This window comes from Trichomycterus rosablanca, chromosome 3 (assembly GCF_030014385.1).
Source record: "Trichomycterus rosablanca isolate fTriRos1 chromosome 3, fTriRos1.hap1, whole genome shotgun sequence".
In the NCBI taxonomy this organism is placed as follows: Eukaryota; Metazoa; Chordata; class Actinopteri; order Siluriformes; family Trichomycteridae; genus Trichomycterus; species Trichomycterus rosablanca.
The window spans coordinates 14,449,009-14,468,054 of record NC_085990.1 but is presented as its reverse complement, the minus strand read 5'-3'; the positions used below and the strand labels follow the sequence as shown (position 1 = coordinate 14,468,054).

General features: G+C 39.7%; 3 protein-coding genes across 4 annotated transcripts; all 3 read left to right on the top strand.

The window, feature by feature from the left end:
• Positions 1–937: 937 nt before the first annotated feature.
• Positions 938–3,927, top strand: LOC134310101 (uncharacterized). The gene is made up of 10 exons (XM_062991618.1): positions 938–1,003; positions 1,337–1,453; positions 1,563–1,724; positions 1,824–1,913; positions 2,168–2,271; positions 2,374–2,422; positions 2,510–2,763; positions 2,869–2,908; positions 3,047–3,775; positions 3,850–3,927. The coding sequence occupies exons 1-10, from the start codon at positions 977–979 to the stop codon at positions 3,925–3,927; spliced, it is 1,650 nt and encodes a 549-aa protein (XP_062847688.1). The 5' UTR covers positions 938–976.
• LOC134310962 (uncharacterized) lies at positions 3,259–5,600 on the top strand. Of its 2 annotated transcripts, none has more exons than XM_062992760.1 (3): positions 3,259–5,000; positions 5,117–5,248; positions 5,343–5,600. In XM_062992760.1, the coding sequence occupies exons 1-3, from the start codon at positions 4,019–4,021 to the stop codon at positions 5,456–5,458; spliced, it is 1,230 nt and encodes a 409-aa protein (XP_062848830.1). In that variant the 5' UTR covers positions 3,259–4,018; the 3' UTR covers positions 5,459–5,600. The 2 variants fall into 2 exon arrangements, with proteins under 2 accessions (XP_062848830.1, XP_062848829.1); XM_062992759.1 differs by having other exon boundaries at positions 5,114–5,248.
• A 3,555-nt stretch (positions 5,601–9,155) lies between these two features.
• On the top strand, positions 9,156–15,587 carry si:ch73-54f23.4 (zinc-binding protein A33). The gene is made up of 6 exons (XM_062992763.1): positions 9,156–9,294; positions 9,668–9,763; positions 10,929–11,162; positions 12,611–12,633; positions 13,435–13,550; positions 15,034–15,587. The coding sequence occupies exons 1-6, from the start codon at positions 9,229–9,231 to the stop codon at positions 15,585–15,587; spliced, it is 1,089 nt and encodes a 362-aa protein (XP_062848833.1). The 5' UTR covers positions 9,156–9,228.
• The last annotated feature ends 3,459 nt before the right edge of the window (positions 15,588–19,046 follow it).

The window sequence follows — 19,046 nt, the reverse complement described above, 5'->3', positions numbered from 1 at the left end:
GTCTGCAGCAGTCAAGGAAAGATACAACCGGGTAACTGGATACAGCTACGAGTAGATTAGGAGAACCAGGGAAAATGCATAAAAAGAAGGGTCGCGGGGGGTGGGTGTGCTGGAGCCTATCCGAACTTTTCAATGGTGGGCAAGGCACACAGTAACACCATGGACAGGGCGCCAGTCCATCGCAGGGCACACACACACCTATAGAGCGATTCAGTATCTCCAATTAACCTGGTTTTGGACTGTGGGAGGAAACCGGAGCTCCCGAAAGAAAACCACGCAGACACGGGGAGAACATGCAAACTCCGCACAGAAAGGACCCGGACCGCCCTGCCTGGGGATCGAACCCAGGACCTTCTTGCTGTGAGGCGACCGTGCTACCCACCGAGCCACTGTGCCACCCAATTTGGAATAAAAAACAGTTTATTAACTGTTTTCTAAAACATAAAATGTAAAATATTAGCAAAAAGGAAGTCTAGTGAGGGGCAAATATTTTTTTCACAGCACTGTATATATTAAACAAAATGTTATAGTGACTAAGTCATCTATTAAAGAAGATTCTTTGGTAAGACCCAACTAGACAGTTCATACAAAGTAAAACCTAGAACTGTGTCTAATTTAAACTTTTTTTTAACGAGGCTGGCATAAATGTTTATTAACTGTTTCCTTAATGAAATAAAATCATGCTTTATAGAATGTGTTTTTATTTCAGCTCCTTTTGTGAAATATCATTCAGTGTGACAAATAACAGGAGCAATAACAGGAGTAAACAGAAGGGGGACCAGCAGCTTTACACTGTATCACTGTATGTACAGGTGAACGGTGGCTGATGTGCTACGTCACGCTCTATGGCTGCACTCGCGCAGCGGCTGTATTGTGACGTCACAGTCAGCGCTACTTTATAAGCGCGTGATTCGATCGTGGATTCATTTGGTGAGTGGTGAGCGCGAGAGAGACTCAACTTTTATTTCTGCTTTAAATGTGGCGCAACAGAAACGAGATAAATGTGAGTAAATGTAACAAACATGTTTCTTTATTTCATCTACACTGGTGTGTTTAATGTTCATATGTTTAATGTAAATATAAATGTATAAACATACATGCATTTCACTCTATACACACAAACACTGAGAGATTAGTAGAGACAATAATGGCATATTCCAGCCTCTGGACCAGTATATGTACTGGTTTAAATCTATTACTTTAATGTCAGCAGTTATGATAATATAACAATATTAAAATATCTAGACAGAAATGTTCTGAACTTTGGTAGTGTGAGTTTCTCTAAAAAGCACTGATATAAAATTGAACATGATGGTGTTTCTTATGCAATCTCCAGATGTCCTGCAAGGACGAAACCAATGTTACTGGACCAGCTATGAACCCGAAAGACCCAGTGGTTCCTGATTCAGTAAGACGTTTGCTTCACTACTACAGGGGCAAATTAGGAGACAGTGTAAGTGTACAAACAGATTTTGCTCTTAATTATTAGATTTGATATATTTGCTGACTTTGGTTCATTTCCTCTGACTAATATTGTGCTGCACATATTCTTTTTCCAATAGCTGAATGTTAAACCTGTAGAATTTGATCTGTCAGACCCACTCATGCATGTGACATGTGGATCTTATAACAGCCTCCACGATCCACTCTTAAAGAGGTTTTTTAACCAGCCTCAGAGAAAAAAGCTTCTGCTTAAACAGGGCCTCATCAATGAGGAGGATCAGGTACACACATCTTCACAAAAACTGTTGGAAAGAACTGTTTACTGTTTTTTATCCTTAAATTTCAGATCATAGTTTAAACTGGTGCTTCCTTCTTTTAAGGTGCTCTGCTCACTGAAAGACTTTACCCAGTATGTGGAATACCTCAGAAAAGTTGATCTTGGCTGGCAAAAACTGCATCAGCAAGAACAGGTAATGTACAGTAGAACTTTTTGTTTAACAGATGTACACAATCATGATCAGAAGCTATTTTAGTAACAATCTCGGGCGTCCAGATAAAAGTATTTGTTGTAAATGTGTGAAATTTCTGTATTAAATCATGACTGCTCACTTTCTTCCTCTCTGAATACAGCTCCATTTAATTTATGCTATTGAAGAAGAAGTGTAAAAGCATGAAAGTGGGCTCATGGTCTTTACTGTTATAATTTGGGTTTATCTTATTGTAGAAGCAGCTGCTGAAAGTGGCAGCAGGTGAAGTTCCTGAGAACATTAATGCTGCCCATGCAAAGGAGTTGCTTATCTCCAGAGGCAGGACCACCTTCAGGAACAAGTATGTTACTGCTTTGCTACTTAAAATAATTTAGATCCCAAACAACTTTCTGTGCAATTCTATTGACCCTCATTGACCATCGTGTTTGTTTTCTATTTGTAGCTTCAAAAAATTCATGAACTCGAGCAGTTATCAGAAACCTGCTGAACTGGTAAATGGAGCATTTTAGTGCAATATAACTAAATACAAGCAACTGTTGTTGAATAATAATGGTTCTTTTTATTTTAATAATGTTCAGGCATGGGAGGTGAACCAACGTCTCCAGCTGGAGAAACTAGAGAAAGAAGTGATTCGAGAGCTTCAACTGGAACAACGACTTGAGCCGATTCCTACTCAGTCTGTAATTTCAGGACCTGGAATACCTTGTACATCTGGTCCATCTTCATCTAGAGCTGATGACCAGGGAATGGTCACTTTGTTAGACCAGGATTCAAGCAGTTCTGGTTCACCCAGATTGTCTTTAGTGGACCATTTTAATGGAAAATGCAATTTGTAAGTGCTTTCAACATTTACTCTAGCATTAAGCGTATTTAGTGAATACAAATTGTGACATTTTGTTTGAGACTAAAATGCTTTGGTTTGGGTTTCCATTTTTAGGATAAACAGTGAAAGTTCTGAAAAAGTACCAAGTGGGGTGGTGAGTTAATAATACAATTCTGTAAATAAATCTACAGACTTGGTATTTTGTTTCAAATTAAAATAACCTCTGAACAGGTGTGGTTAAACTATTTGTATTCTATTCTAATAAGTACATCTTTTCTCTATTCTTGTTTAGGTCACGGTGAATAAACTGCAGAATTTTGTTAGTGGAATTCAAGCCACTGTAACAGAGGAGGTTCAGAAGAATCTGCTTCCTGCTCTGGTGGAGTTTATGCAGCCTGTGCAACCCTACAGTGCGAATGTGCAAGAATTAGAAATTACTCCTACTGAAGCCCTGGACAATATAAAATTGGATAGTGCTAGAAATAAAATAGATCGCTCTGAAGATCTTAAGCACTCCACTTCAGCTGCCTCGGCTGACAACTCCATACATCAGTTGCCCTTGTTTTCAACAGCTGAGTTGTTGGTGCTGGATGTGCTGAAGTCTTCAGTGTCTCAGATCAGTCAGCAACATGAGAGATATGATGAGGCTGCAAAAGTTAAGATCGTGGATTTGGCTAGTCAATTAAGTGATCAAGACATTTCCATTGAGCTCCCAAGTCCCTCATTGTTGTCTTCCCCTGGAATCATAACAGGATGGGAGAGAGATGCCAGCTGTCAACTGTCCAGCTCTGACGAATCCCTCATCAATCGGGTGCCATCAATTGAAGATCAATGTTCTGGAATAATTCAGTCACAGACAACCACAACTGACAAGATAACAGAGGAAAATGAAATTGATGAGATCATTGAAGAAACTGTTGGACAAACCCTGGAGTCTGTGATCTCCATCCTTGAAAGCCAAGGACTTCTGTCATTTGAGTCTGATGAAGTTCCGTCAAGTAAATCCAGTAGCTCAGACTCAGTTAGTTGGGCATCTGTTAGATCATCAACAAATCTTAGAGGGTTTGGCTTAGAGGGTATCAATTTAACAAACAGAAGCCCAAGTCCAACCCAGCGCCCAGGCTCCGGCTCTCCTATCCTGCTGAGTGTAGACTCACAGAAGGTCCTAACTAAGACTTTGGTGGAAATCCAAAGAAAATTGTCAAGTTATGAACCATCTGTGTCACCTCGACAAATCATCTCACCAGACGACACTGATGCCATCATGGACCTCATTAGTGGCATACTGAGACGAATTCAAGAAACTTCAAGTTCAGATTCCAGTCTGCAGGGATCTTCCACCTCCTCGAAGAGTACCACTACGTTGAATAATCAGATGGTTCAGTTGAATAAGCAGGAACTGTTTGGACAACCATCAAGCATATCTGCTTCTTTCAGCAGCCTTGAGTCCGTACACAAAGGCTGTAAAGTCATATTGGTAAAATCTGCTGACATGTCTGCACGATCTGAAATAAGCATGAATGAGAGACCAAGGACTTGTCCCTTAACAAAGAAGGACAGTACTGACCTCAAGGAAACCATGAGGCAGATACTTAGTAAATTTGACAGCGAAAAATACCAGAAAGAAGCTGATGATAATCTGACTGATTTGCTGTCTGATGCCCTCTACAAACACATTCAGAGTAAATGCCAATCTGAGATTTCAGGGCTAAATGAATGCACCAGCTCTCAGGTTGAGTGCAATCTTTCACCCAGCGACAGTGTTACATCAAGTGATATTGAAGTGGCCTCCTCTGCACTGACCGAACTGGTGTTAAATGACCTGAAGGGCACTTTTGATAAAAAGGTGGAGAACTTCAAATCCAGCCAGAATGACATCAATCCAGAGATAGAACCGACTTTAGAGAAGCTCCTCGACCAGCCACACAGGAGTGAGACTGACCTGATCATCACTGAAGTCACAGACGAGGACTTTTCTTCTGAAGGAAGTATCAGTGATGTTGATGATAGCAACCATTGTCCTGAAGTAGCTAGTCAGATCATTGGGTCTTTTGGGTACAACCAAATTCTGAAGAAAGCAGTGGACAAAACTGCTAGAAAAGTTCTTATAGAGTTTAGCTTGCCTGAGTCATTATCTGTCAAAGAGTTTTCTCCTGATACAGAATGGCTCAGATCGCTGACTTCAGAGGCTATACGGTTGCGATCTTTGATTGTGGGAGGGGTTTTAGAAAATCTGTCTCAAAATGGTAAGTGTTTAATAATACATACTGATATATAATATATTTATTAGAACTATATACATATAAACCGTTGTATTAAAACATGTATTCGTTTGATTTGTGATTTTTTTTTTAAACAGCAGCAAGAAGAGATGCAACGGACGAGTCCAGTGAACAAATCCAGTCCATGCAAACACCAGATGCCAAAGATGAACCCAACACAGCTGGAAATTTTACAGATGCTCTAACCAACAATGTGCCTGATGACCAAAATGGTTAGTGAAAGCCTGAAGAAAAGTAAAAAAATATAAATGGTAATAGATTTCAAATTTGTCCAACACATGTCTTTATCTTCTTTCTCATACAAAGGCATCAAGCAAAAGAAGAGGAGACCTATCCGTGCCTTCTTTAGGAGAGCCTGGCAGGCAGTAAAGCAGACCTTTACCCGCAGCAAGAAACGATCCAACAAGATTTTTCCTGCTTAATTTTCCAAACCCTTCTAATCTGCAAATGCCATTGTTAGGAAAAAGACATTTGCAAGGACATTTTTGGTGAAGGCATTTTTGTTTTTTTCTCATTATGGTACTCTCCACCATACCACAATTGTCTTTAACATGTTCTGTGTATGGCTGTCTAAACTGTAATAAAGTTATTCAATAAAGATAGTGCCTGGTCTTTTTGAGCAATGGATAATTGATTAAATAGAGGCAAGTCTATAAACGACTTATGGTTGAAGTTGGTTTAAGTGGTTGTGTAGTGTGTGAGCTAAGCTTTGATGTTGAGCTTCTCTCATACTCCTTCCTCAATACCAATCATATAGTGGATTCACAATGTACAAACCCAAATCAGAAAAAATTTAGGGCTAGTATAGAGGTGAAAAAACTAAATGTGATCCCAAACAGGTGATGTCAACAGGTGATTGTAATCATGGTTTGGTACAAAAGCAGCATCCAGGAAAGGCTGAATCTTTGATGAGAAAAGATGATCAGAGGATCTCCAGTTTGTCAACAAATGTGTGAGAAGATTTTGTAACATTCAGAAACAATGTACTTCAAAGAAAGATTGGAAGGGATTTGCATACTTCTCCCTCTACAGTGCATAATATCATTAAACCATTCAAGGGATCTGGAGAAATTTCAGTGCATAAAGGTCAAGGGTGCAAGCTTAAGCTAAACGCCCAAGATCTTTGATCCCTCAGATGGGACTGCATCAAGAATCGCCACTCAACAACAGCTGATACAACCACATGGACAAGGGATTCATTTGGCAAATCACACAGTGGAAACGTGTATTGTGGTCAGATGAATCAGCATTCCAGGTCTTTTTTTGGAAAAAATGGACGCCATGTGCTCCAGACCAAAGACAAAAAAGGACCATCCAGACTGTTATCAGCAACAAGTCCAAAAGCCAGAGTCTATCATGGTATGGGGTGTGTCAGTGCCCTTGGCAAAGGTCATTAACACTTCTGTGATGGCAGCATTAATGCAGAAAAGTACATTGAGATCTTAGAGCAACATATGCTGCCTTCAATACGTCATCTTTTCCAGGGACATCCATGCAGTTTTCAACAAGACAATGCAAAACCACATGCTGCACACATTACAAAGGCATGGCTGCGGAAGAAGAGGGTACGGGTACTGGACTGGCCTGCCTTCAGTCCTGACCTGTCACCAATAGAGAATGTGTGGAGAATTTTGAAGCAAAAAATGCGGCAACCCCATACTGTTACACATCTTAAGACGTGTTTGCAGGAAGAATGGAACAAAATAAAACCTGAAACACTAAATTGCTTGGTATACTCGGAAGGAATGGCAACATTACAAAGTGGTAAATGCTTTACTGTCTGATTTGGGGTTGTATATGGTCTGTACACAACACAGTAAGTGTGCATACAGGGATTGTGTTTATTAAAAATGCAGGTACTAAGTAGTATAAGGTTTATTGCCACTGCCTAACAATGGGTGATAATTGTAAGATTTCACTTGATCAGGGTCAAGGTGGATCTGGAGTCTATCTGGAAACAATGTACAGAAGTGCGGATTTACCCAGAGACAGTAATTTGGTTGAACACAATAGACACATCTGTAATATTACTTGCATTATTTATTCACTTCGCACTTGATTTTAGTTTATTTCTCCAGTCACATGTTACCTTTTATTCAACATGAATACAATTGTAAAAGCCTTAAATTAAAATATTAATTAAGCAATATTACACGAGAGGAAGTGTTGTTTTATATTTTTTATTTCTTTTTTTCTGCAAAAACAAATAGTCCTGGACTTTGCAACTTAAACATTCTTACACTCAAACTGTTGTGTTAGGTTGGTTTGGGGTGACTTCCTTCCATTCTTAATCATTTCTGACTTATCAGCAACAGACTACATATTAGTATCATAATAATACCTCAAGTGTGAGTGGAACAAGTGTAATTATGATTTTTACATCAGTATATTTGGGGAGGACGTTTTGAGCTAGTAGAATAATTAACACCAGCATTTCGGATGAATGCTGTAGTTCCCCAAAGAGGTCACTAGATGAGGATGTTTTCTAGTATGGCTGTAAAACACTGGGCCTGTATTTTTGTGCCTGTACCACAGTTCTAACCATGCATGACAATTGCAGGATTACATCTAAGCTTTAAAAAATTGCCAGGAAAAAAATGTCCGGGAAAAAGAGGACGTATGGTCGGTCACCCAGATACACCAAACAGCCATAACATTAAAACCACCTCCTTGTTTCTACACTCACTGTCCATTTTATCAGCTCCACTTCCCACATAGAAGCACTTTGTAGTTCTACAATTACTGACTGTAGTACATCTATTTCTCTAAATACTGTTTCAGCCTGCTTTCACCCTGTTCCCCCACAGGACCACCACAGAGCAGGTATTATTTAGGTGGTGGATCATTCTCAGCGCTGCAGTGACACTGACATGGTGGTGGTGTGTTAGTGTGTGTTGTGCTGGTATGAGTGGATCAGACACAGCAGCGCTGCTGGAGTTTTTAAATACCGTGTCCACTCACTGTCCACACTATTAGACACTCCTACCTAGTTGGTCCACCTTGTAGACGTAAAGAGACGATTGCTCATCTATTGCTGCTGTTTGAAATGGTCATCTTATAGACCTTCATCAGTGGTCACAGGATGCTGCTCTTGGGGCGCTGTTGGGTTGATGTTTTTGGTTGGTGGACTATTCTCAGTCCAGCAGTGACAGTGAGGTGTTTAAAAACTCCAGCAGCGCTGCTGTGTCTTATCCACTCATACCAACACAACACACACTAACACACCACCACCATGTCAGTGTCAGTGCAGTGCTGAGAATGATCCACCACCTAAATAATACCTGCTCTGTAGTGGTTCTGGGAGAGTCCTGACCATTGAAGAACAGCATGAAAGGGGGCTAACAAAGCATGCAGAGAAACAGATGGACTACACTCAGTAATTGTAGAAAAACAAAAGTGTTAAATACTTTTCAGTTTGCTTCCAGTCTTCATCCCATTGTCTGAGTATGAAAAGTATTTGGAGATGAATACTTATGAAAAGCACTGTATATGAGGTTGAAACACACAGGTCAATGACCTGACATTTTGTATTAAAAACTGAACATCATTTTTAATGACTCCACAAAGTCTTTTGTTATAAGAGAAACTGCAGTCCTACATCATTGCTCTGAAGGCCCTCTGTGCTCTAATATTTCAAAAATGTTAAATCAGACAGAGGCGTTATTATGTTTTATAATGATCCTCTGTTTGTTCTTGTACACACACACACCACACACACACAAGCACGCTTCAACAAATATAAACCCCTCTATTTTTCCCCCCAAAGGTCTCTGCCCTCTGACGTCTCTTGTTGCAGAATAGATCCAGAAATAGAAGCTCTTTTCCAATTCCCATAAGTGCTCTGTCACTGAAGCTTGAACAACCCTCCCCCCGTTTTCTTATCCAGCCACCTATTTTAGTTTGGTATTGATGTTTTATTATTATTATGATGAGGAAGGCACCTGGTTCTGAATGTGCATTTTCTTACTGCATACATGGTCTCTATTGGTCCCCCGAAACAATGTTATAACCATGTCCTTAATTTACGACTGTCACATTGTCTCTGTCCTTCTATTCTTTCTCTCTCCTTCTCTAACTCACATTCACAGCTGACACAAACACACATACCTAACACACACATACGCACACACATACGCACATACACCACTCTCTGCTGTGACGTCTCGTGTGAAATTTTATTTCTTCACTTGGAATGTACACCAATCACATGAAGGACACCAACAACAACTGCAACAAGTCTCTCCTTAATGAGCATAAGGTAAGAAGAAACTTTTACAATGCCATGTTAAAGCAAAATGGAGAAGTTTACTCAACACAGGGTGCTGTTTGGCCTGTGTCAAACAACGTTACAGATCCCTGAAGTCAAGTCAAGTCAAATTTATTTATATAGCGCTTTCTACAATAGACATTGTCTCAAAGCAACTTTACAAAATCCAGGACCAACAGATACAAAAACCCCTGCTGAGCAAGTATGCTCAACAGAATATGCTGAATATTGTGTAGCAACTTGTAAGTTACTTTTGGTGATACTTTTTGTCTTACAAATGTTTGCCAATAACCACATGGAATTCATTATGAGATGTGCAATAAGATGTCCACATGTCCACTTTTGTCTTGCATTTGTACTACAGGGGAGGCTCATTGATGCGATCAAGAAGATTAAACATGAAATTGATGAATGTCATGAAGCTGAAAGAGACACCTATGCAGAGGCAGTAGATGTGGAGGTATGGGCAGGATATCTGATGCTAACTACTGTAATGCAATTTGATCTAATTATCTCAAACTGTCACAGTATTACAATATTTCTGGAGTACACCATAGTGCTAATTATACACTGATTCGCCATGACATTAAAACCACCTCATTGTTTCTACACTCACAGTTATCATGTTATCAGCTCCACTTACCATATAGAAGCATTTTGTAGTTCTAGAATAACTGACTGTAGTCCATCTGTTTCTCTGCATGCTTTGTTAGCCCCCTTTCATGCTGTTCTTCAATGGTCAGGACCACCACAGAGTAGGTATTATTTGGGTGGTGGATCATTCTTAGCACTGCAGTGACACTGACATGGTGGTGGTGTGTTAGTGCGTGTTGTGCTGGTATGAGTGGATAAGACACAGCAGCACTGATGGAGTTTTTAACACCTCACTGTCACCGCTGGACTGAGAATAGTCCACCAACCAAAAATATATCCAGCCAACAGCACCCCGTGGGCAGCGTCCTGTGACCACTGATGAAGGTCTAGAAGATGACCAACTCAAACAGCAGCAATAGATGAGTGATCATCTCTGACTTTACTTCTACAAGAGTGTCTAATAGAGTGGACAGTGAATGGACACGGTATTTAAAAACTCCAGCAGAGCTGCTGTGTCTGATCCACTCATACCAGAACAACACACACTCACACACCTCCACCATGTCAGTGTCACTGCAGTGCAGAGAATGATCCACCACCGATCAAAATGTGAAGAAGGAAATGATTCAACTGTCAACCAAAGTGCCCCGCTCTAACATGATATCACTCCCACTACGTGAGCAGCTTCAGTTTTAGCTGTCACCAACATGTTTCAAACTCGCAATCAACAGTAAATTGTAAACACTTTACTGTTGCACCCCGAGTTGATTAACTGATAAAGCTACACATTTTGATCTTTCAAATTTCAATCTAACCACATGTTCCGAGGGCCCTGAGTAAATAACTGTTCCCTACAAAAATGCAGCTGTCCTGGGTGGGGGTGTCAGAGTTAACCACCCAGGTTATAAACTAGTATCCCAACAACATATTTTCAGTTAACAACATCCTATATTTGAAACTACGGTATTTCTGGGAGTTTTACCTATCTTGTTCTGCTCTAGTTAATTTCACTCCCTACTGTGTCCACTCAGATTCAGTTTGATGACATGGCACGTGAAATCCAAGCCGAGTTCCAGAACCTTCATCGCTTTTTGGATGAGGAAGAGGAAAGAGACCTGGAACGACTGAGAAAAGAAAAGGACAAACGAGTAAAAATTCTAAAGGAGAGAGAGAGGAAAATCGCCATGCAGGGTCGAGAACTAGAAAGAGCCATCGAGACTCTGAACTGCAAATTAGCAGAAGATGAAAGTCCTAAACTGCTGAAGGTGATTTTTCTTTAATATATCCTGAAAATAATGTTGTCAACAATAATCCACACCACTTTTATTCTCACCTTTTTGATTTTTTATCACCATTATTACTTCAAAAGGTTGCATGTCTTGCATGACTTTGAGTTTGCAGAGTAAATTAATTAAATCTTGCCTCTTATAAATAAGAGGCTCTGTATAAAAGCAGTAATGTGGAACTTAGTTTTGTTACATGCACATAGTTTTTATGCCTTATCAATCATCAGTTGTTTATATACACTAATCAGCCATAACATTATGACCACCTCCTTGTTTCTACACACACTGTCAATTTTATCAGCTCCACTTACCACTTTGTAGTTCTACAATTACTGATTGTAGTCCATCTGTTTTTCTGCATGCTTTGTTAGCCCACTGTCATACTGTTCTTCAATGGTCAGGACTCTCCCAGGACCACTACAGAGCGGAGGCGATTTAACCTGCCTGTGGGCCCAGGGGCTATGGCTGGTTGTGGGCCCCCACGTATAGTTTTCATAAAATCAGTACACAACGCAAGACAACAGAGTTCCTTCCGAACTAATATAGCCATGTTACCCAAACCATAGTAAGGACAGAAAACAAATCGATAGCACACAGACAACAATCAACAGGTCAAACCATTAAATGTAGATTCAATAAAATAATAAGGATGTAAATATGGAATCAGGAAGAGTACCCAGGTCTACAGTCTCATCATTTCACAACACACGCGACAACAAGACTGAACAGTGCCGTTCTAACATGAAAAATAGAAAACATCTGAGCCTACCTTTAGAAGTCTTTTCTTCTACTTTTCTGGAATGAAAAGTCTCTAATAATGTCCTTAAAATCCAGATTTCTCAAAATGTCACTCTTGATAGACATCAAAGTCAAGTGGCTCACTCTTTCTTGGTGCATAGCAGATCGCAGTTTATTTTTAACTATTGCAAGTTTGGAAAAAGACCGCTTCTCGCTTGCAGAAATATGAATAACGTGTAAATTATTTCAGAAATCATTAATTTATAAGCTTCCCCATTTTTATTAATCAAAATAACTAACAAAATAAATAAAACAGCCAATCCGGGGGCCTTCAATTATTCGGGGCCCCTGGGCTGAAGCCCAGGTAAGCCAGTGCATTAAATCGCCCCTGCTACAGAGTAGGTATTTTTTGGGTGGTGGATCATTCTCAGCACTGCAGTGACACTGACATGGTGGTGGTGTGTTAGTGTGTGTTGTGCTGGTATGAGTGGATAAGACACAGAAGCGCTGCTGGAGTTTTTAACACCTCCACAACAGACCCACAGAACATGCTGGATGGATCTGGCACTGCTATCACACCACATGTTTTAGTGTGTGTAAATAGAACCTTAAGTGCTAATGTGTTGATCTGCCTGTTGACCTGCTTTTAAAATGTGACACTGGGTCTTCCTCTGTTTTTATTCTTATAGGAAATCAAAGAGCTCTTAAAGAGGTAAGTCTCCAAAGATCACCACATCGTTTCATACACAATAAATGGCCAAAGCTGGTTGTGACCATGAGCTTGTTGAACATTCCATCCCATCAATATGGACTTGCCTGGTCTGTTGAGGCTATTAGAGCCTTCATTCTTTTGAGAATGAATTTACCAGATCTTTCTTAGGGAATTTGTGCCAATTTTGTCAAAAGAGCATTTGTGAAGACAGGCACTGATGTTGGCACACAATCCATGTTCCAACATCCCAAAGGTGTTTAATGGAAATGGAAAGAAAGATGCATTCCTCAAACTGTTGACAGAAAGTGAAAAGCATGCTATTTATTTTCTATCATTTATTTATACATCTATTAGCAATTAATGTTTGCTGAAACTCTAGAACTGAATAATTGGGGGGGGGGGGGGGGGGGGGGGGGGCGGTTTAAATACCTATGCAATATAGTGTTTATTGTTTTATAATTCTATGTGTAGGTGTCATCTCTTGCCCTAAATGATTTATGTGTTTATAAATCTGGGTAGATCTGCACTAGTAATTCCATACCTCGGGTAAAGTTCCAGACTGTGGGTCTTTTGACAGTTTTTCTGACTGTTATCAATGATGCATGTAAAATACCTATAAGACATGCCTTTGGACAAACCATTCATGTAGACTTTTAATATAGATATAATGATTCTTACAGTAGCACAATAACCATCACATGCCCCCCTTAGCCATCATCCTTTTGTCAAATGTTATTAACTGTATACCTTCTTTATGTTTTTCTTTTGTTCCATTTTTTTATTTCATTCTCTGTCTGTCAGATGTGAGGTAAATTTCATCCGTTTGCCTCCAGTGGACAGTGACATATGTCCAGGACATTTTGTGGGTCCCATTCAATACAGAATATGGAAACACATGAAGGCTTCTCTCTACCCAAGTAAGGCTCTCTCTCAGTATAGACTTAAAAGGAATCCAAACAAATTAAAATGTGTTCTAAATATGTTCTGTGGAGGTTAAACGTTTGAATACTTTACACACCATAACAGTTTTGGGAAGTATAGTATTCCAGTGCTTCACTCCCAGTTGTAAGTACAGATGCAGAATTAATTGAAGTTCTATGCCACAACATACATGTCTCTATTATGTAATGTCATGTAAAAAGTACCAACCCACTGACAAGCACAAGGTTATTTTTAATTTGGGAAATAAAAGATTTGCTATTTAAAAATATTGTTGGTGTTGTTAACTTTCTTTTAAATGGTGACAGCATTTCTACTTTAATATAAAGTGACATATCAGCCAGTCAAGGTCATCTTATAAAAATGCAGAAAATAATATACAGATGTATTGAGCATGTTATGAATTTAAAACCACTAACTTAAATGCAGCTTCGTGACTTGGTTGCTAATATTATTTAAGAACACATGATTTTAAATCTTTTAATTCAATGTATAGGAAATATACACTGAACAGCCATAACATTAAAACCACCTCCTTGTTTCTACACTCACTGTCCATTTTATCAGCTCCACTTACCGTATAGGAGCACTTTGTAGTTCTACAATAACTGAGTGTAGTATATCTGTTTCTTTACATACTTTCTAGCCTGCTTTCACCATGTTCTATAATGGTCAGGACCCCCACAGAACCACTACAGAGTAGGTATTATTATTATTACTGCAGTGACACTGCCATGGTGGTGGTGTGTTAGTGTGTGTTGTGCTGGTATGAGTGGATAAGACACAGCAGCACTGATGGAGTTTTTAAAAACCTCACTGTCACTGCTGGACTGAGAATAGTCCACCAACCAAAAATATCCAGCCAACAGCGCCCCATGGGCAGCGTCCCGTGACCACTGATGAGGGTCTAGAAGATGACCAACTCAAACAACAGCAGCAATAGATGAGTGATTGTCTCTGACTTTACATCTACAAGGTGGACCAACCAGTGTTGTTGGAGTGTTGTTGGTTGGTATTCTTAGTCCAGCAGTGACAGTAAGGTGTTTAAAAACTCTATCAGCATTGCTGTGTCAGCTCAACACACACTAACACACCATCACCATGTCAGTGTCACTGCAGTGCTGAGAATCATTCACCACCCAAATAATACCTACTCTGTGGTGGTCCTGTGGGGGTTCTGACCATTGAAGAACAGGGTAAAAGCAGGTTAAAAAAGTATGTAGAGAAACAGATGGACTACAGTCAGTAATTGTAGAATTACAAAGTGCTTCTATATGGTTAGTGGAGCTGATAAAATGGACAGTGAGTGTAGAAACAAGGAGGTGGTTTTAATGTTATGGCTGTATGGCTATATCTGTAAAGCAGAATCTGAGACAAAAACAAGATTTCATTAAAAGAGTGGACAATGAAAGTTGGTTTTGGACCTCACCTAATTAATTATTGTTGTACATTCCTCTTCAGACATATCCATGCTGACTTTTGATACTGAGACAGCTCACCCATTGCTGACCGTGTCTGCTAACAACACTGCGGTTCATTTCGAGGAGGACAAAGAGGTGACAGTTAAAGACACAAATCCAAAACGTTTCCATTATTACTACTGCGTGCTGGGCCGTGAAGGCTTCACCCACGGCCGCCATTACTGGGAGGTGGAGGTCAAGGGTAAGACAGCGTGGCGCCTGGGAGTGGCCCGAGAGGATGTGTGTCGTGGTGAGATGAACTCATCCACCACGGCCAACGGGCTCTGGACGCTGGCACTAAAAAATGGCACAATCGTAGCCTGCACTGACCCTAAGCCCACAGTGGTACGCACTGCCATATTGCCTGTCCGCATTGGCATTTTTTTGGACTGTGACAGAGAGGAGGTGTCCTTCTACAATGCCATTACTATGACAGCACTCTTCTCTTTTTCCATGGAATCTGTGCTGATGCCCATCTTTCCCTTCTACAACCCCTGTGACACAGATGATGGGAGAAACCTAGGTCAGCTATCCATTTTTTATCCCTTGCTTTAATTAAATGATTGAGCAGATGGACCTTTGAATCACATTATCTAAAATTAAGTAACTCAAAATGCTATTTATTCATGTTGTGAGTGTAATTATTTATATATTGGTGTGTTAGTCATGTGTTCTTTTGGAAAGGGGGTGTATAAAGTCTGATTTACAAAGAGCTAGTGCACCTAAGCCCAGATTTCAAAGGGGTTGTTGCTGACAATCTGTAAAATCTATTAAAAGCATACATTGTAAGGTAAAGGATTACACTTGCAAAGGATTTGACTAGAGACCACTGTTCTGTGTACTTTTTAAATTTATCTTAGGTCACAGAGAAGTCACTTCATGCTTAAATCAGGAAGAAAATAGGGAGAAAATGCATAAAAAAAATAATAAAATAAACGACACTGCTTACAGTCAAACAAGCTGTTTTACTGACATGGGCTGCATTGCAAGAAGGATGTCCATGCTTCTGCTTTCTATTTGTTCATGTAGTCAGCAGCATAGTTCAGTTGAGATTTAAGGTAACAATTCTTTCCTCAAAGCTCACGGGAATCACCACAGTTTTCTTCTTAATCTTGGGAAGATACCACTGTTCTATGTATTTATTAAGTGAGATCTAGCTAGGTCTGTTTATATGAGTTCAAAGAAGTCACCAACTCTAGTTAATAAAGATCACTAACAAGCAATTGGGAAGTCATCCTTCACAGAAATTGCTACACCACCAAAATATTAAACTGTATTGTTGTATGTAAGTGTTTTGCCAATCATATTTATAGAAAACCCATAATGTAATCTTTCAGAAAATAAACGTTAGCAAAAAATAAGTAAATATGACTAAACTACATTGGCATATACACTGATCAGCCATGACATTAAAACCACCTCCTTGTTTCTACACTCACTGTCCATTTGTTCAGCTCCACTTACCATATAGAAGCACTTTGTAGTTCTACAATTACTGACTGTAGTCCATCTGTTTCTCTACATACCTTTTTAGCCTGCTTTCACCCTGTTCTTCACCACCACAGAGCAGGTATTATTTAGGTGGTGGGTCATTCTCAGCACTGCAGTGACAGTAATGTGTTTAAAAACTCCAGCAGCACTGCTGTGTCTGATCCACTCATACCAGCACAACACACACTAACACACCACCACCATGTCAGTGTCACTGCAGTGCTGAGAACGATCCACCACCTAAATAATACCTACTCTGTAGTGCTCCTGTGGGGGTCCTGACCATTGAAGAACAGGGTGAAAGGAGGCTAACAAAGCATGGAGAGAAACAGATGGACTACAGTCAGTAATTGTAGAACTGCAAAGGGCTTCTATATGGTAAGTGGAGCTGTTAAATGGACAGTGAGTGTAGAAACTTTTATTTACTTGCTACAAGATTAGATGAGAAGAACAGGAGAAAAGAAGGGAGAATTACAGGTAGGTGAATGGGTGTTCTCTTTTTCCTCTCTATAAATACTACAGTCATGCCTACTGAACTGGGCACCAGGAGAGATTTAACCTTTCAGAGTGTTTGCCTCTGTATACAATCTCACCTGTTTTTTTGTTTTTCTTTGTATGTTTTGTCTGAAACTGGTTTGCTGTGTCTAAAAGTGGAGGCATCAAAGTGCAGGCATCAAATTCTAAATTAGTTTATATTCACAAAATGCAATGTTGGACAGTGAAATCTTTCTTTGCAATTTTGTCAGTAAAATAAAGATAAGAAAGAGAATTAAAAAATAAGTCTTGTTTTTTATTGCATTTTACGAAACGTCCCAACTTTATCTGAAATGGAGTTTGTGCTCACAACTTCAGACCAATCAATTCACCCTCTGCATGTTTTGGGAGGTGGAAAGGAATGATTATTAAGAAAACCCATGTGAACACTAGAAGAATATGCACCACTCTTTACAGAGAGGCACTGAAGGGGGAGGGGGGGTCAATCAAATTGATCAATCAGATTGCTGTTTTGCAGTACTTTCTGCACCACTGTTCCACCCAAGAAAAGAATACATACAACCTGAAATATCAACAATTCAGAAGTATTTATCCCTCGTGACAGCAATTACAAGTAGTCTTTTGTGGATAAGTCTTAAATACTGTATAACATGATGTAGTGATTTTAATTAATTACTTTTTCTTCAAAGTGTTTTAGAAATGTTGGGATGTGGTAATGTGCAGTCTTTTTTTAAGTGTTCCACAGATTTTTAAATGCAGTTAAGATTAGAACACTGACTTACAAATCAAGAAGAATTTTCATTATGTTTAGCCCATCATGATGCTTTGGAAGGTTCAGACTTTAAGCCAGCAGAGCATTTTTTATATTAGACATCTTTGTGTTCCATTTGCCATTTGAAGTGTCATGCCAGCATAAATGCAGAAAAGTACATAGACATATTAGAGCAACATACTGTATGTTGCCTTAAAGACGACGTCCATGCATGTTTCCAAAAGAAAATGCAAAACCGCACACAGCACACATTATAAAAGCATGACCGTGGAGGAAGAGGGTATGGGTAGTGGACTGGCCTGCCTGCAGTTCAGTCAATAATACCCAATAGAGAATGTGTGGATATTATTTTTTAATGCATTTTCTCAATTTTTCTCCCGATTTTTTTCTTTCCAATTTTTTACCCAATTGCATTATGCTTCCTCTCTACTGGTGCTGACCCCCGTCCCTGATTGAGGAGAGCGAACTGACACACGTCCCCTCCGATATGTGAGCAGTAGCCGACTGCATTTTCTCACCTGCACCAGCCAAGTTCATATGCGAATCAGCCCTGTGCACAGAGAGCCACACCCTGATCAACACATTATTCCTCTACTCTGTGCAGATGAAACACTAAATTGCTTGGTATGCTCAGTGCCAAAACGTCTTTTAAGTGTTGTGAGAAGGAATGGCAACATTACAAAGTGGTAATGCGTTACTGTCCCGACTTTTTTTGGAATGTGTTGCAGGCCTGAAATGTAGTAATGGATATATATTAGCAAAGTTAATAAGGGTTCTAAGATAGATGTCGAAGTAAATGTAAGAAACACTGCATTTATGCAAAGAGCATTTGTATGGATGGGCATTAATGTTGGTCAAGAAAACCTCAATTGATGTTCAAGTTCATTCCAAAGCTGTACAGTGGGGCTGAGGTCAGCTTTTCTTCATGTCTTTATAGAGCATGCTTTGTGCACTGGGGCATAGTGATGCTGGAACAGGAATCTTTACTAAACTGTTGCTACAAAGTTGCAACTGTTGCAGTTGCTGCAGTTGTTGTGGCTGATCCACATGAATTGAAAAATTAGAAGGGGTGTCCCAATACCTTTGTCCACGTGTAGCAGCATCACATCATGTTGTTTCATGTCTGTTATGTGCCAAAAATAAAGTCTGAATTATTGTACGTCGCTTCTAATAATCCAAAGAGTTAGCCAAATGAAATCTGATATGAAGTAGTGAGACTTTCTCTGTGTGAGGTAAATCAGTTGTGTACAACCTGC

What these genes read in the sequence shown, in the direction of transcription:
- LOC134310101 (XM_062991618.1), top strand. Translation starts at nt 977, where the DNA reads ATGTGGCGCAACAGAAACGAGATAAAT. An exon ending in TCATCAATGAGGAGGATCAG is followed by an intron (nt 1,725 to 1,823) that starts GTACACACATCT and finishes CCTTCTTTTAAG; the next exon opens with GTGCTCTGCTCACTGAAAGA. An exon ending in AACTGCATCAGCAAGAACAG is followed by an intron (nt 1,914 to 2,167) that starts GTAATGTACAGT and finishes ATCTTATTGTAG; the next exon opens with AAGCAGCTGCTGAAAGTGGC.
- LOC134310962 (XM_062992759.1), top strand. Translation starts at nt 4,019, where the DNA reads ATGGACCTCATTAGTGGCATACTGAGACGAATTCAAGAAACTTCAAGT. An exon ending in AGAAAATCTGTCTCAAAATG is followed by an intron (nt 5,001 to 5,113) that starts GTAAGTGTTTAA and finishes TTTTTTAAACAG; the next exon opens with CAGCAAGAAGAGATGCAACG. An exon ending in TGTGCCTGATGACCAAAATG is followed by an intron (nt 5,249 to 5,342) that starts GTTAGTGAAAGC and finishes TCTCATACAAAG; the next exon opens with GCATCAAGCAAAAGAAGAGG.
- si:ch73-54f23.4 (XM_062992763.1), top strand. Translation starts at nt 9,229, where the DNA reads ATGTACACCAATCACATGAAGGACACCAACAACAACTGCAACAAGTCT. An exon ending in CAGAGGCAGTAGATGTGGAG is followed by an intron (nt 9,764 to 10,928) that starts GTATGGGCAGGA and finishes GTGTCCACTCAG; the next exon opens with ATTCAGTTTGATGACATGGC. An exon ending in AAAGTCCTAAACTGCTGAAG is followed by an intron (nt 11,163 to 12,610) that starts GTGATTTTTCTT and finishes TTATTCTTATAG; the next exon opens with GAAATCAAAGAGCTCTTAAA.